This window comes from Gastrolobium bilobum, unplaced genomic scaffold (assembly GCF_033153095.1).
Source record: "Gastrolobium bilobum isolate Gb01-03AN ecotype WA unplaced genomic scaffold, APGP_CSIRO_Gbil_v1 utg63927, whole genome shotgun sequence".
Classification (NCBI taxonomy): Eukaryota; Viridiplantae; Streptophyta; class Magnoliopsida; order Fabales; family Fabaceae; genus Gastrolobium; species Gastrolobium bilobum.
In genome coordinates, this window is record NW_026899251.1 from 62300 (window position 1) to 79355 (window position 17056).

The 17056-nt window shown below is 34.5% G+C and overlaps 2 protein-coding genes across 2 annotated transcripts; both read right to left on the reverse strand.

Moving 5' to 3' along the window:
* Positions 1 to 1451: 1451 nt before the first annotated feature.
* On the reverse strand, positions 1452 to 8694 carry LOC133288760 (bifunctional 3-dehydroquinate dehydratase/shikimate dehydrogenase, chloroplastic-like). Its single transcript, XM_061486569.1, has 10 exons — positions 8495 to 8694; positions 6287 to 6359; positions 4065 to 4283; positions 3572 to 3912; positions 3059 to 3122; positions 2632 to 2740; positions 2153 to 2302; positions 1920 to 2068; positions 1672 to 1834; positions 1452 to 1586 (listed from the first exon to the last, which is right to left on the reverse strand). The coding sequence occupies exons 1-10, from the start codon at positions 8692 to 8694 to the stop codon at positions 1543 to 1545; spliced, it is 1512 nt and encodes a 503-aa protein (XP_061342553.1). The 3' UTR covers positions 1452 to 1542.
* A 7631-nt stretch (positions 8695 to 16325) lies between these two features.
* LOC133288761 (uncharacterized) lies at positions 16326 to 16790 on the reverse strand. The gene is made up of 2 exons (XM_061486570.1): positions 16671 to 16790; positions 16326 to 16565 (listed from the first exon to the last, which is right to left on the reverse strand). The coding sequence occupies exons 1-2, from the start codon at positions 16788 to 16790 to the stop codon at positions 16326 to 16328; spliced, it is 360 nt and encodes a 119-aa protein (XP_061342554.1).
* Positions 16791 to 17056: the final 266 nt, after the last annotated feature.

The following is a 17056-nucleotide window of genomic DNA, read 5'->3' on the forward strand; positions in this document are numbered from 1 at the left end:
TTAGGAAAGGCTACAACAACAAAATTCATTATTGCTTATATCCAAAACTTGGGCAAGAGACTGCAAAAGAGCTAGGAACTAATGCTACTTTCATAACGTGCAATGTCACTAAAGAGTCAGACACATCAAGTAATGTCGATTTTGCCATTTCTGAATACAAACAGCTTGGTATCATGTACAATAATGCAAGAGTAGCCTGCAGCACTCCTCCCAGCATTATTTGACAAAGTCATGAGCATAAATGTACGAGGGGTTGTGGCAGGTACCAAACATGCCGCATGTTAGTGATTCCAAATGGATTTGGGTCCATTCTATGCACAGTCAGTGATTTTGAGTAATCCAAGTGTGAGTGGGTGAAGTCCCACGTTAGTTAAGAATGAATTAAGTGAGTATTATATAAGCGGAAAGAACTATACATCTAATGCTTTAAGGTTTTGGGTTTGATTGTAGTGTCTAAACTTATTTGATGTCGTTGCTCACTTAGCACATGGTTGGCTGTTTCTCCCCGCCACGAGCTCCCCGATGGAGTCCCACATTAGTTAAGAATGGACTAAGGGATTAGGAATCCTAAGCAACAGTAGTTATTTATGGGCCCAAGCCCACCAGGCTTACGCTGCCCCCAACCCCATCGGAGTGGGATCTGAATGCGAATTATGAGTAATACCCAACAATAAAGTCCTAGTCAGTTGAATATCATCTCTTTCCATTCCACATCTTGATGCTCAGCAAATTGCGAACCCAATGACATTGCTAATGCTGAACTATGTCTTACATCTGATGATCCAAAGTATGTTAGTGGGCACAATTTGGTTGTGGATGGAGGTTTTACTTGCATCTTCTAAGAATTTTGAGTTTCCTGCACCACATCAAGTGCAGCAGAAGTTTGTGCAATTTATGCTTAGAAAAATGTGAAGACAATGGCTAAAAAACACCACTTTCTGATTACTCTTTTAAACGTATTCAAGTATAGCATGTGAGATCACACTGGAGGCAAAATGAGACAATATAAGGCTCTCAGCTAGGATTCCTCAAGTCTGATTGTAGATTAAAAAAAAACGAAAATATAGATTAGAAAGAAAGAGTGATGAAGCTAAAACATTGTTTGATTACAGGACAAGAATGAAGAACAGTCTCTTCATGAAGTTGGATGATTGTAAAAATTACTGAATGATATACCCTATGCAGCAGAGCTACAAAAAAAAAAAAAAGAGAGTATAAAACATGCCATGATCCAGGTTAGAAAGCAGCTTATTTATACACTGATTTTTATTTATTCAACATTAAATGTTTTACATAAAAAAAACACAGCTCATTTTGTGCAATTGGATGGAAGTTTTGTAGCGGCTTAGCTTTCTTTAACAATATTATGAACCAGTAAAACCTGCATGCTTCAGTCTCCTCTTCCTCTTAGGATCTACGAGATCTATGGATTGCCATTCATAAAAGGTCATCTCTTTATGTTTATTGTTTCAGTAACAAGATATAATGTTACAAATAGATGTTGACAATATCTTGTTACTGATTCAATATGATGTGAAGAAATCAAAATTTTTCCAGAATAAGCTTGCGCATGAAATCTTCTGGAGCTGCATAGCATAAGAAAAAGGCCTGAATACATTGTTTATTAAATTTTAAGATGTTAAAAGCTTGGAAGCTAAAGATGATTAGTACCTAATCCTCCTGTAAAAAGCCGGAATTGGCCAAGAGCCTGTCTAATGAACATTTCAACTCCACTCACCACAATGGCTCCAGCCTCAGAAGCCTCCTGCAAGAGCCTTGTATTTCTAGGTGTGTAAACAGCATCAAACACTAGCTCATATGATCTCAAGGCTCCCTAAGTAAGCATTAATAAACCATGAAGCACATCAAATTAAGTATCTTCTTTTATTTTTACAATGAATGAGAGTGAGAGAAAGAACCTTTGTTATAGGACTTTCATTTGAATTTGGTTCCATTCCCACAGAAGACGCATTTGCTAGGATCATCCTGCTTTCTGGGGAAAATCTATCCAAGAATTCGTATGGTAGAGCTTCCCCTGAAACTGCATGTGCAAGAGCTTTTGCTCTCTCTATCAAACAAAGAAATGAGATTGTTTTAAATAAGATAATGGTCTCTTTAACTTCTTAAGATAAAGTAAAGCATATCACATTACCATAATTGCGGTTGAAAATGACAACACGAGCCCCCCTACTTTTTGCACCATAGGCAAGTGCCCTTCCAGCACCTCCTGCTCCAACCAAAACAAATACTTTCCCAGCAATTGGAGAAGTATGTGATGCTTCCCCATTTACATGTTTCCTCCCTGTTCAGCCCAAACAAATGCTAATTTGTCATTTTTAATAACACTGACTTCTAACTATTTTTCTTCTGTTTATGTTTTATGTGGTTCTGGCTTCTAACGATTTCATTGACCATGAAAATATTCTCCTCTTGTACCCAAAGAAAAAGAAAAGATTATAAAAATCTATTCTTGACCCCAGTCATTTCAGGAAGACCTTTTGGCCATTTCTGGTTGTTCAATACCTTCTCAAAGATGCAAGAATAACATCCTTCATGTTTACCTTTAATATATAGAAACATACTTATATTCAACTTTGAAAAGATGAGAAAAAACTTTGATTCTCAATTTACCTCTCAATGCGTCCTCTATTGCTGTGATTGAAGCCTCACAATCTGTATTGTAACCAATCAGCTTTCCATCATTAGGCCTCCTTATTATTGTATTTACAGCTCCAATAGACTACGTGAAAAAAGGAACCACATTTAAGAAGATGCTTCAATAAACATAACTTCAATCAGCAAGTAAATTTGTTTAATGATTTAATTAATTAAGAACAATTATTGCGCCAATGGGGTTTGTTTTGATTTCTTCCACATAAACTAAGTTCACTTAAGCTTGTATGAAAAACTCATACAAGAACTTTGGTTCTTGTAGCTTAAAAAACATAGGTTTAAATACATAAAAAACATATATGAAGCAAAAATAAGGAGCACCTAATTTCTGTTCCTAGAGGTCATTTAAGGAGATATACACATCTAATGATGACAGTTAACAAACCTTGGCAAGTGGATGGACTTCATCACAACAACTGATTGCTGCCTCTTTATGTGGGATTCCAACACTGCAGAAATTGAACAAAGAAAACAAGCATCACTGAAGCTTCTACTTTACTATGGAGTTTCTGTTTTACAACTAACAACTAATTAACTTTCTTTTAAAGCATTTTCAACTGTATGTTCAGTAACATGATTATTTCATTACCACAGAGAAGAAAGATTTTCTAATGTAATTGCAAAACTCGGTTCCGTAACTGGAATATTTGACTCCACAATATTCATAAGGGTAACCAAGGATAAAAGAATTTCACAAGGCAAGAAATTTTCTTCTTCTCTTGATTTTGCATGCAAGAAGAGAAAATTGAATACTTAGTGGGGGATGGTTGAAAATTTACAATGTATCATGTCTTGAAAAATCAATTTTCATCTTTTTTATTTTTATTTTTTTGTCCTCCACACTCTTTCCATTTTCACTTATATCAATATGTGAAGAACACCTGAAGTACCTACATACCTGAAACCAGCGAAGTCCATGCCTGTGTAGGTATTAAAGAACTCTTTTATATCATCAACAAGCATCGGCACATAAATTCCATTATATCCTGCAAATCTAAAGGCAGGGTTGTGCAAAAAAGGCCCTTTACTATGGCCTACTGGATTTGAAACGAGACCAAAAACTTTAGTATCTGCATTCACATATTCCAATTTATAAACATGCTTAAGGCTCACTAGAGTGGGCAAGCCAGGTATGGGTTTTCCCTCCAAAGATCCATACACCAAAAATCCACCAAATTTTGGACCCAGTAATTGGCATATTAGGCCTCTGCTCCCTACTGCAATAGCAATGAGGGGAACCTGGAGACAGAAAAATTGGAATTGCTTAACTTCAAGATACAAAGTATTAAACGTGCAAGATCAGCTTAATTATTCTATTAAGTTAATTTGTATATGTTGCATTGCATTTTAGTGCTTCAGGAATCAAGGTGCAACTTTTGTCAAATGGTTACCTGGCAATGTGTGAGCATCCGAAAAATTGGTACTAAATCTGTTATATAATTCACATCCATTTTGAGTTTGACAACATCAGCTCCTGTAAATTGCATCTCTGCAATCAGATCCCCTAGTGCCTCAGCTGACAGGTTCCCTCCATTGACATAGCTTGATACAATAAATTTGCTATTGGGATTCTGATTTTTATATTCCCAAACGCTGACCTCACAAGCCATCTGAAAAATTTGTTTGAATTGAAACTGTGTTGGAACTCAGAACAAATTGAAGCATTAAAACCCCAACCACTATGAAACTAAATTTTCAATCAAATTTTCATTAGTGGCTCGAATTGATAATGATTAAGGGAAAAAACTTTTAGCGAACGGAAGAAAACTATAGAATTAATTGATTGCATTGTTCTTTCACGCAGAATTGGCTATATGATTATCCTCATGCTCGTGTTGGTTGCTTTAAACTACTAGACATTGATCATAATTATTTAATATTCAATTGAAGATCAAATATCATATAGTATGGGAACTCAATATGATCCCAAGACACATTTTCTATTATTGATGATTTCTTAGAAAAACACTCTTTATTTGAAACATTCCTTTTTTTTTAAAAAAAAAAAAAAGGAACAATGTTCATTATTTTTTTATAACATAGTACCCTCACGAAAAAAATGAATTGCGCAAATTTTATAAAGTGAGAACATGGGTAAAATAATTTTATCCATTGATTTAACTTGTGTAAGGAATATGTCTTGCGTTAGGGTTGGGGATTTACTTTAAAATAAAAGAGTGAGGATTGATAATTGTTGACGAAAAATATCAACAATTGACATAATAATAAAAGTGTGAGGATTGATAATTAAAACGAGTTATAACATATCGATGCATGTAAATCAAATTAAAAATGAGTATTATATATAAGGATCAGAAATATAATATTTTTAATCTTTATACGTATTGTAATTTTTAATTTAATTCTTATATTCCATAATAAGCTCATGCAATCCTCGCAATATTATAACGATAATAAACAATGAGTTCTATATTAAAAGTAGTTTTACGTAACCCAAGTGTGGTGACTCAGTTGATAGCATGGGGACTGAGTGGTGGAAGAGGACCTCGATTCGAATTCCACCAACACCATCTGGGGAGGGGCATAAGTACCGTAATCCTTAGACTCGCACCTGAACTCTGGATTAGTCTCATAGGCGACTCAAAGAGTTAAACCCGTGAGGACACCGGGAGTTCTGATTCGCTTCAAATACCAAAAAAAAAAAAGTAGTTTTACGTATAAAAATTAAATTATTCTTTTATAAAGATAAATTAAAAATAATACTATAATAATTATTTTTAATCTTTTTTTTTAATTACAAACAATCTTTTTCCGGTAACTTTAAAAGACATGCTGGTTTGTACTTAAAAAAAAAAAAAGACATGCTGGCATACATAATTGTAGGTCAACGTTTCACGTGCCTATTATGCGACATGATGCCTACAGATCAACAACTGCATATTCAATGGTCCTATAAAAGTTTCATTGTTTCGAAACCGGCTGTTATTTGTTATTTATAGAAAATAAATTTATTTTTTATAAATATAAAAGTATGTGATTTATATATTTTTTTCTTTTTTTTTCTCATACGAGCTACGTACACTTTTATATATGTGTAAGAGATAAATTTATTTCCTACAATATAAGAAATATTTCATAATATTGTAATAGAATTAATAATTTAATACTTAAAAAATATTTAATATATATATATTGGGCTTTATTAATCTCATGCAATAGGAGATAACTCTCTCATGCAATAGAGATAATCATGTGTGGGACTCATCCACTATAGAAAAAAAATAAAAAGTAATACGGAAATCGATGTATGTGTAGGAAATTCTCTCCTACAACATAAGAATATATTTTTCCATATATATATATATATATATATATATATATATATATATATATAACGTTCTCTATCTTTTTATTTTTTTGAAATGATAATCTCGTGTAACTTTCTTATTATTTTTACTGTATTCTTATTTTCTGGCTTTTTTATGACACTTACTCTAGGATTAGAGAACACTCTTTAAAACAAGTTTATTATTATTTTTTTAAAAATAAAATGAAAATGAGTTAATGAAAACTGACAAATGTTAGATTAGATGCAGAAAATGTTAAAAATCTAAAATATGGAAGGAAAAAAAAAATTGGAATGGAAGAGTACCTTATAATCCACTTCAATAAATTCCACCTCTAATTCGAGTGCCACTCTCATTACTTCTAAGCATGTAGCCTTGCTGTTAATCACAACGGAAGCAAATATCACTTCAAACTAGTAGCCTCTGTATGGTAACCCATTATCACATAATTGGCTATTTGATTCTTATACTAATGTTTATAAGAGATAAATATAAAAATTTTATATCATAAGATTATGTAAAATTTTAACATAAATTAATTGATTCTCTAATGACTAGTTAGCAATAGTGTAGTCACTTCACTCTATCTTTCTCTCCACGTGTCCGATCTTACCAACGTCGCAATCTCCAACAAAGTAAGATTCCTCATCACCTAAATTTTATCAGCACGTAAAAATATAATAATTTGGCTCTCGACGAAAAATATCTTCTTTTTTATAGCTACTACTTATTTTAGTCCAGTCCAGACCCATGTGGATCATGATTTAACCAATTTTTTGGAATCAAGTAATAATTCAGGAAGAAATGATTCTAGTGAAACAAAAGATATCACATTATTAATAAATAAGTAGGATGTAGACCTATTCACGAGAAAGATATAGTGAATAATAATAATAATAATAAGGGTTTTATAAGAGTTATGTTGTAAAAAAAGTGATTGTGTAATGTGTTGAGATATATAGTTCCACATTGGTTGTATGTGCAACTAATGTGGAGTTTATAAGGCTTTGGACACTCCCATCTTTTGAGCTAGCTTTTGGAGTGGTGTATCCCAAGATTCTTTACATAATGTTATAGAGATTTGTTTTGCGTGCGTTAGTTTTTTTTTTTGTGCTTCAAAAAGTACAGGCTCCATAAAATATTGTGTGTGTAGAAAAATTTTGTGTGTCATGTAACATGATGAATGCAGATCTTTAGTAAGAATAATAATAATAATACTTAAAATTTTGTTTGAACTGGTGGTGCCTTTACTACTCTTTACAGTTAAAAAAACTGCAATATAGAAGTAGAACTGTTCCACGGTTTAAAATGGCATCAAATGTGGCCCCATTAGCATGTGGCAGAAATGTGTACCGTTAGAGTCACTTGATAAAAGTACGGGCATAAGCTAATCTATTAATCAACATACCAAGGGTAGTACACAATATTGTTGTCCACAACATTAATGGCAACAACGTACTATGATATATACACCATACTTTTAGATATTGCCAAGCTAACTTATTACTTATCAGCTTTCTACCAAAGTTTTTACACCTGGTTACTTGTCAGTTATCACAGATCAAATTCATTATTCAACCATCAAAAGTAAACATATATATGTTGGAGCTTGGGTGTCCAAATAAGAGGTAACTATCATACACGCATTAATGTGTTAACTGACAATTTATAATAGATATTACATTTCAACCAAAAATCATAAGACATTAAATTTATGTATCCTTTTATTCATGTGATCCTCATTTAATTCATTCCTAACTAATTTAAGACTTCATTATCTATACTTAAATTTATATTATTTTTTCCTTCAAATATGAGTTTCAAGCCCTAGACAAACAAAGACCATCATTAATGAGCTAAGTGATAATCCACTGCAACAGAACTTGACACCACATTTTAATTACAAATCTTAGGACATTGTGTTCATTGATATTATTTAGTCCATTTTTAACCAACCAATTACACTTGAATTCCCAGTATTAAATATCTATTTTTTTGTTCAAAGTGAAAAACAAGAAGATGGAAGAATGTTGCTTGTACCCATTTTTCAGTACTGTCAGCTGTTAAAAAAAAAATCTTGATTTTATATGTAATTGTTTATAAAAAAAAAATTTGGGTCCCCACTATGTGGGAATTTTTTTTAGCCCCTTTAGAAAATTGTTTAGATCCACCATTAAATATCAATTAGTTCTTACTCTCTCTTTTTTTGTAGTTAGTTCGTACTTAATATATAACACTGGAATCGAAGAACGTACGAAATACTAATGTAAATTAAAAGTACTTAAAAAGCATGTTACCAAAAAAGAGAGAGCAGAACTCTAGAAGCATTTTATCTCAACAAAAATATTCTGAAATGGGATATCATTATGTCTTTGTGTCTGTTTAGTTATATCATTATATGATTATATTGTATATCATTATATTTTAGCTGGGAGAAGTTCATTGATACATCAACATCATACATTGCTAGTTAGAAGAACTATTCTATATGGGAAGTTCAAAACAAAACGCACCTGAAAGACACAATTGCAGGCAGAGTTCTTAACTTTATGAGATTCTCAACCTGAGAAATGTGAAAGTGTGATACGGCATCAATGCAAAGTTCAACAATATTTGCACCTTCTGATTTTGCCTTTTCCATGGAAGTTTCCATTTCTTCCATAGTTTCACATTCTAGTGGTGCACACACCAGTGGGTTGTTCATGGATGCCATGCTTTCTCAGTGTGTGTGTGTGTGAGTGCAAGCACGTGCGGTGGTTGAGCTCGTGCAGGAGAGAGGGCTATCAGTTTACAAGCCAACAACGAATTTTCTTCAACTTTATATTCGGGGAGTGATGCTATTCGCAATGTTTGCTCCCAAAAAAAAACACCTTAGTTTGCCATGTGCACACGACGAGTGGGGCAAATTTTTTGGGAAAAGAAATAATATATTCAAATAAAAAAAACTTGAGTTTATCGTTTATCTACCAATTTATCTCAAGTAACATCAAAATTAAATCATTTTGGGAGTTATAAAAATTAATAAGAGGGCGTTTGAGGAGAAATTTTTTGAATACTAGGGAAATAGAATTGATACGAAAATGGTAAGAAAGTGAGATAAAGTGAGATAGATAGGAAAATGTTAAAAAAAATAGTTTGATGGGGAAAAAACTTTACTGAGAAAATTAGGTAACTTTTAAGAAATGTATGCTTGGTTTGAGGTAATATATAGTGAAAAATTTGAGTGAACAGTGAGATTACCCAGCTTTTTAACAAAAACCCACCTCCGAAAACGCTTTCTCAACAATAAATAAACCTATCATTCCGTTTCAAAATCTAAAAACCCATGCAAATTGGATGGATAGCTTTCTCACTAAATCACCCTAAACCAAACATCTCATTTCAAGAATCCTTCTTACATTTGCATAGGTTTCTTTTAAAAAGCGGCGAGCCAAACACCTCCTAAAGGTTATTTTAAGAAATTTATTTTCTTTATATGAATTTTATATAAATACTCTTTATTAATTTTCTCCATTCCTAAAATGACATAATCTTAAATTGCTAGAGATAATTTTTCTCGTGGATAAATAATAAATCAAAAAAAATTATACTTCTTATACATTTTTTTATTTAAAAAAATAAAAGTTGGGTTAAAATAATTGTTTTTATTTTATTTTATTGAAAAGGACAATAATATATATATATAAGATTAATATTTCTCATATTATAGGAGATAATTTTATCTCCTACTCATATAAAAGTATTTGAGATCATATAAAGAGAAGAAAAAAATATAAATCTCACATATATATATATATATATATATATATATATATATATAATAAAATTATTTTTTATAAAAAACATTAATCATATGTACAAATTTCATTCTAGAATGAATTTAGTTTGCTGTCTTAACTAGAGGGATTAACCCCGGTTATACATGACATTGACATAACATCACATTGGTTAAGTTCAATCTGCTCATGAAAACAATGGATTAAACAGTGCATCATGCGTAGCCTTATCACTCACAGCCACGTATTCAGAGGTGTCTGTCTCGGCCATGTGCCCCCTCTTGCACGTGAAGCATGGTACTAATTTGGACATTACACTCCCATAATTGATCTTCATTATTAGAGACTTTAAACTGTGGACTCATAAGGGAAAAAATATTAATGAAAAAAAAGAAGATGCTGGAATGCAACAGTTCTATAATATAACAAGTATCGATATTAAAATGATTAATTTTGTACATAGTCACACGCATGATCTTATATTTATATAAATTTTATAATTTAATTATGATTAATTTCATGTTAATTTTTTATGCATCTATAGGGCCTTTACGTAGTGTGCATTTTACAACTGTGCATGAAGTATTATTAAGATTTTATCACACTCAATTAAGTTTTGACAAAATTACTAGTTAAGATCCGTTTCCGTTTTCTGTTAGGTATGTATATATATATATATATCACTTTAGATTTGTAAATCCTATTAAGTAATTCAAAATAAAATTGGGTAGGGTGACTAAATTATTGATCCCAAGTATTTGGAAAAAAGAGCTCCACGTAGGACCATTTCCACGATAATGATTGATTAGCCCTCTGATGCAATCAACTACCCAACCACCTCCTCGACCCTTTTTGGAGTGGCTTTGTCCCACAAAGATTTAATTAAAGATTCCCTTTTTCTTGTTCAAGACATTAATTCATGAATGTGAATTAAATCATTTGAGGTCATTTCTTGGAGTGGCTTCGTTTCTTGGAGACAACTCACTTATCAATTGTGCCATTTTTTATTTTAGTTATGTGATGTTCGTTGTCATTTTACAGAGGCAAGAAAGTGCCCGCAGGATACATACGTTTGCATTTGCAACCCCATATTACTGATCATCAAATTTTGGAGAATATGTGAAAGTTAGTTGAGCCTGATGTTACATCTAACAGACAGTCACCGGTCAGTTGATCATTAGGCTGCAAATGCATTTCCACCAATGGCAGCGTTAAGAAAATTTTATGAAAAAAAATGAAGGAAACAATATTCACATTAATTTAGACAAAGTAATAAGATAGTCTGTCATTGCTTAATCAGATTTTAAGACCTCTTCACGCTTTCTTACTATTTAAGACATAACAAGGATGAAAACTAAAAAATTGAGGTTGAGTGGGGAAAACTTACACTTAAGTACACTTTTCTTATAATAGCTAAAAACATGTTTGTCCTAACTTTTAATTTATAAGAGAAAAGAGAAGTTAAAATATATATATATATATATATATATATATATATATATATATATATAGTAAAAACCCCTTTTAGTCCCTGGCAATATCCACGAAGCCATTTTCAGTCCTTAGCAGTAAAAAAAGGGACAAATTGGTCCCAGAAATAACAAAAAAGAGGTCACGTTCATCCTGTGGGTATATCATCAGAAACGCGGAAGCGCATCGAACCGACACGACGAGGGAAAAGATTAACCTTCATCGTTTTGATTACCTGGAAGGGCGTAGTTGTGTGACCACGAACAATAGTTGTTCCCTCTATGATCGATCTTCCAGACTATCTCTTGAGGAGGATGAGATGGTTGTGTGGGCAACCGTTCAGATGATGAACGTCTGCCTCTTGGGTTTGTTTCTGATGATCTGTTCACCTTGGAGGCACAGGAGGAGAAAACTATGAATATATATCTTAGGTCTTAGACATAACTCAACCCTAAGCCTCATGGGCTCAAGTGTCACTGAAGCCCAATAGGACTTTAGTGACCAAAAGAGCATATATCCAACAATATCCCACTTGCTCTTTAATATACAAACTTGAGTTCGTAAACCCAAGACCATGTAGCCCATAAGCTATCATCATCTGATAATATACCTCATCCCTTGTCTCGAGCTAGCCTGGGGACCTACCATTTGTCATTGATCAAGGCTCCTGATAATCTTTACAAGATTATCTAATTCAGTGCTACTCCACTAAAAACCCGAACGTGAACTCCAAGAATAATGACATTTATAACATTAATATGCATTGCCCCTTTATAGAATATCTATAATTCATTGATTAGTTTTCTGTAACCCAATCAATTATTTATTCCCTTGACTTTGATAATTTCTCTAATGGATTACATGCATTGGCCAGTGTCTTTAATATCCAAGTACCGAAATATATCAAGGGGACATTTCCTATAAATTCCTTGTTGTTTATCTCATAAATACTGATAATCAAACAATCTCACTCCCAAAACACCGAGTTATTAGCCGTCAAAAGATCGGACATCACCCGTTGGTAAATCAAAGAATGAAGACTATTTAATTATTTATTTAAAATAAACACAGGATTAAGGGCAATTACATAACTATAGTTATCTGGAAATTTGATTCCTTATGACAGAAAGAACAACCTTAATCAAATCTCTCCTTGATCCCTTCAATGTAATGATTAACTCACACCAATATTTTATAATGATTCGGACAAAATCATCTCATAAAACATTGCAGCCTAAATAAAGTGCCCAACTTAATTTAATAGCTGTGAACCTATTCATCAATTGTGAGAACTTATGACCATGTCTTCCATGAACGTATCCATATGGTCATATACTCCACAATTGATCCGGACCTTAGAGTTTGTAAATAGTGTGCCATACAAATGAAAAATACCTCATTTATAACATTCAGAAAAATAACAAAGCCATAATGTCTTGCTAAAAAAAAACACAAAATAACGAAGTGAAAAATTAACTCCTAAAGCTATAGCAAATCTGGAATCCTCCCAAGACCCATAGATGTAACATGCCTCTCGAACACACGTTCACGCAAACTCTTAGTAAAAGGGTCAGAAAGGTTATCATCTGATGCTATCTTGGCAACCACTGTGTCTCCTCTCTCAATGATATCTCGGATCAAGTGGTACTTCCTCTCTATGTGCTTTTGCCTTTTGTGACACCTTGGTTCCTTGCACTGTGCTACTGCCCCACTGTTGTCACAGTAAAGTGTGATGGGACGACTAACACCTGGTATCACCTGAAGGTCCGTTAGGAACTTCTTTAACCATGCGGCTTCCTTTGCAGCCTCAGAAGCAGCTACATACTCAACCTCTGTGGTAGAGTCAGCCACACATGATTGTTTGACACTCCTCCAACAAATGGCACCGCCATTAAGAGTGAACACATATCCCGAGGTGGACTTTCTTGAGTCAATATCTCCTTGGAAATCTGAGTCCGTATAACCAACGGTTTCAAAACTCCCACTAGAATAGACCAACATATAATCTCTCGTTCTCCGTAGGTACTTGAGTATATGTTTAACCGCTACCCAGTGTTCCTCTCCAGGATTGGATTGGTACCGGCTTACTACTCCCACTGCATAGCAGATATCTGGTCTGGTGCAAAGCATAGCATACATGAGACTACCTACTGCCGAAGCATAAGGTATTCTACCCATGCGTTCTCTCTGCTCAGGAGTTTTAGGAGATTGCTCCTTATAGAGATAAATACCATGCCTAAAAGGTAAAATTCCCTTCTTGGAATTCTCCATGCTGAACCTGGCAAGTATTTTGTCGATGTAATTAACATGGGATAATGCCAAAACCCTATTCTTCCGGTCTCGCAAGAGTTTAATACCAAGAATATAATTGGCTTCCCCCAGATCTTTCATATCAAAATGCTTGCTCAGCCAGGTCTTTATGCCTAACAATACCTCTGTATCATTTCCGATAAGGAATATATCATCCACATAAAGTACCAGAAAAGATACTGCATTACCTTGAATCCTTTTATACACACATGGTTCATCAAGACTTTTCTCAAAACCATAAGACTTAATGGCTTGATCAAACCTGATGTTCCATGATCTGGATGCTTGCTTAAGTCCATAAATGGACCTTTGCAACTTGCATACCATTTCTTCTTGCCCTTTGGCTATAAACCCTTTTGGTTGCTGCATATAGATTTCCTCTTCTAAATTTTCATTTAGAAAAGCAGTTTTGACATCCATTTGCCAAATCTCATAATCAAGATTTGTTGCAACAGATAAGAGAATCTGGATAGACTTGAGCATGGAAACCGGCGAAAAGGTTTCTTCATAATCCACACCTTCTATTTGGGTGTACCCTTTCGCCACCAATCTAGCTTTGAAGGTTTCAACCTTTCCGTCTGATCCTCTCTTTCTCTTGTAAATCCACTTACACCCAATGGGTCTTACCCCTTTTGGTGCATCTACAAGAGACCAAACTGAGTTAGAATACATAGAATCCATTTCACGACTCATAGCCTCAAGCCATTCCTGAGCATCAACATCTTCTAGTGCCTTGTCATAACTAGTGGGATCATCATCATTCTCAATGATGACATCTTGACTCGATTCACCCAACAAGAGATATCTTGCTGGTTTACGAATCAATCTCCCACTACGACTGTGCTGCACTTGTTGCTGAGCATCTACAGGATGATTCAAGTCTGGTGGGTTAACAATTTGAGGAGGACCCTCATTTATTTCTGGATAAACCATTTCATGATTTTGTTCTTCTACAAGTGGTAACTCCACTTGTTGATTATCATGCTGAACTTCTGGTTCTGTCTCTGGTTCCTGCGTATGTTCAAACTACAGGCATATTTTCCCCTCTTTGAACAAATACAGGAATAAAAGCTGGAACCCCTTGAGGTTGAGGCGAAACTTGATCCGAGTCTAGCTCATCAAGTATAACCGTACTCCTCGGCAAGTGATTTTCCATATAGTCCTCCTCTAAGAAAGTCGCATGTGTACTCACTAAAACCTTCTTTTCTTTCGGACTATAAAATAACCAGCCTCTGGTTCCTTTAGGATAGCCTATAAACATGCACACTTTTGTACGAGAGTCCATCTTATTTGGCTTCTGTTGTAAGACATGTGTCGGAGCACCCCAAATCCGAATATGGTTCAAGCTGGGCTTACACCCTTTCCATAATTCTATTGGAGTCTTTAGAACAGATTTTGATGGAGCCAAGTTCAAAAGGTACATAGCAGTTTCTAAGGCATATCCCCAGAATGAATCAGGCAAAGGTGAATAACTGAGCATCGATCTTGCCATCTCTAAAAGGGTTCTATTTCTCCTTTCAGCGACTCCATTCTGCTGGGGTGTCCCTGGAGAAGATAATTGTGAAACTATCCCCTCTTGGGTCAGGTAAGACCTGAACTCTCCATATAGGTATTCACCCCCTCGATCAGACCGAAGAGTCTTAATTTGAACACCAAGATGTTTTTCTGCCTCAGCCTTGAACTCTTGGAATTTTCCAAAAGCTTCAGACTTATGACGCATCAGGTACACATGTCCAAATCTAGAGTAATCATCAGTGAATATGATGAAATACTGATACCCGCCTCTGGCCTGGACATTTATTGGTCCACATACATCAGTATGCACCAATTCCAGCTGATGTGTGGCACGATTTCCCTTGGCCTTGAAAGATCTCTTAGTCATTTTACCCTCTAAACAAGATTCACATACTGGTATTGGTTCAAAGTTCAGGGATTTTAAGATCCCACTTTTAACCAAACCGTGTATCCTGTTTGAGTTAATGTGACCCAACCTCAAATGCCAAAGATAAGTTTCATTGGAAACTTTTCTTTTCTTTGATGAGTTGATATGCTCAACATCTCTTAATTCAACATGATAAACTTCATAGGGTACAGGACTAAGGAAATAAAGACCATTAAACATTACGCCAGAACAAATAAAAGAAGATGAACTCCTTATTGAAACTGAGGAATTAAACTGAACTGTTAAACCATGTTTAATCAAACAACTAACAGAAATTAAATTCCTCTTAAAATCCGGAATAAATAAACAGTCTTCTAAAACCAAAGTTCTGCAATTATTAAAAGATAAAATAACTTGTCCCACTGCCAGTGCAGACACAAGCTCCCCATTTCCAAGCTTCAAAACTCTTTGTCCTTCGCTTAAAGGCAAGCTATGTTTGAACCACTGCAAAGAGTAACAAACATGGTTAGTGGCTCCTGAATCAATGATCCATTTATCATTGTAATTCTCCACTAAACAAGCCTCAATCACATGTAAATTACCCATACCTGGCTGATTCATGCGTGGGCAATTTTTCTTCCAATGCCCCTTTTGTCCGCACTTGAAGCACTTACCTTTCGGTTGCTTCATTGCAACTGGTTTGGCAACTGGAATACCTGATTTCTTCTTTTTCTTGTTCTTGTTCTTCCCCTTGGGTTTCCCCTTAGGTTTCACAGAACTTTCACCAGCATAAAATGCATTGCTCTGCTTGACTAGAGACTGTTCAGCACTCTCAAGCTCGTGCATCAGTTGAGTAAGATTAAGATTCATCTTATTCATATTATAATTCATCTTGAATTGAGTGAATTATTCAGGCAATGATTGCAAGAGAAGGTCAACTTTTACTTCTTGTTCAAACTTGACCCCATGATCCTCAGCCTTCTTGAAGTTTGCAATCATTGACAAACAATGATCCCGCACACTTCCTCCAGACATTACTGTCTTAGTGACAGCATTCAGCGCAATCTGCCTAGCAGAGCTGCTAGATGTAGCAAACATGCCATCAAGAGTCTGGAGCATAGCTGCTCCACTCTCAACCATGTTTACCTGCTCCTGAAGGTGATTGGCAAGACTGGCTAAAATGTAACAGCGAACTGCCACATTTGCGTTCTCCTATTTCTCCTTCTCCTGTTGAAATTGGGCCTTTGTTGCCTCAGGCGCATCTTCAGCAGGCTGCGCCGGTATAGGGGTGGTCAGAACAAAATTGAGCTTTTCATATTGAAGAACAATATCCAGATTTGTTTTCCATTGTTTGTAGTTTGTACCATCCATTGTTTTTGACTCAAAATAGTAGCTAAAGGATTGAATGAAGACATTTTTCTGAAAATAAAATCACACACATTATTTACAAACTCGAAAAAAAAAACAACAAACAGATATAGCGCTAGTAGATTCTAATAATTACTATTCGTTTATTGTTTAACAATCCATTAGCTATCTTTACAAGGCTTACGATGGGCAAGATACTTGTAAAACTAATATTGTTATTTTGGGCCTTCCAACAATATGACATCTTCCTATTCTATATGACATGTTAT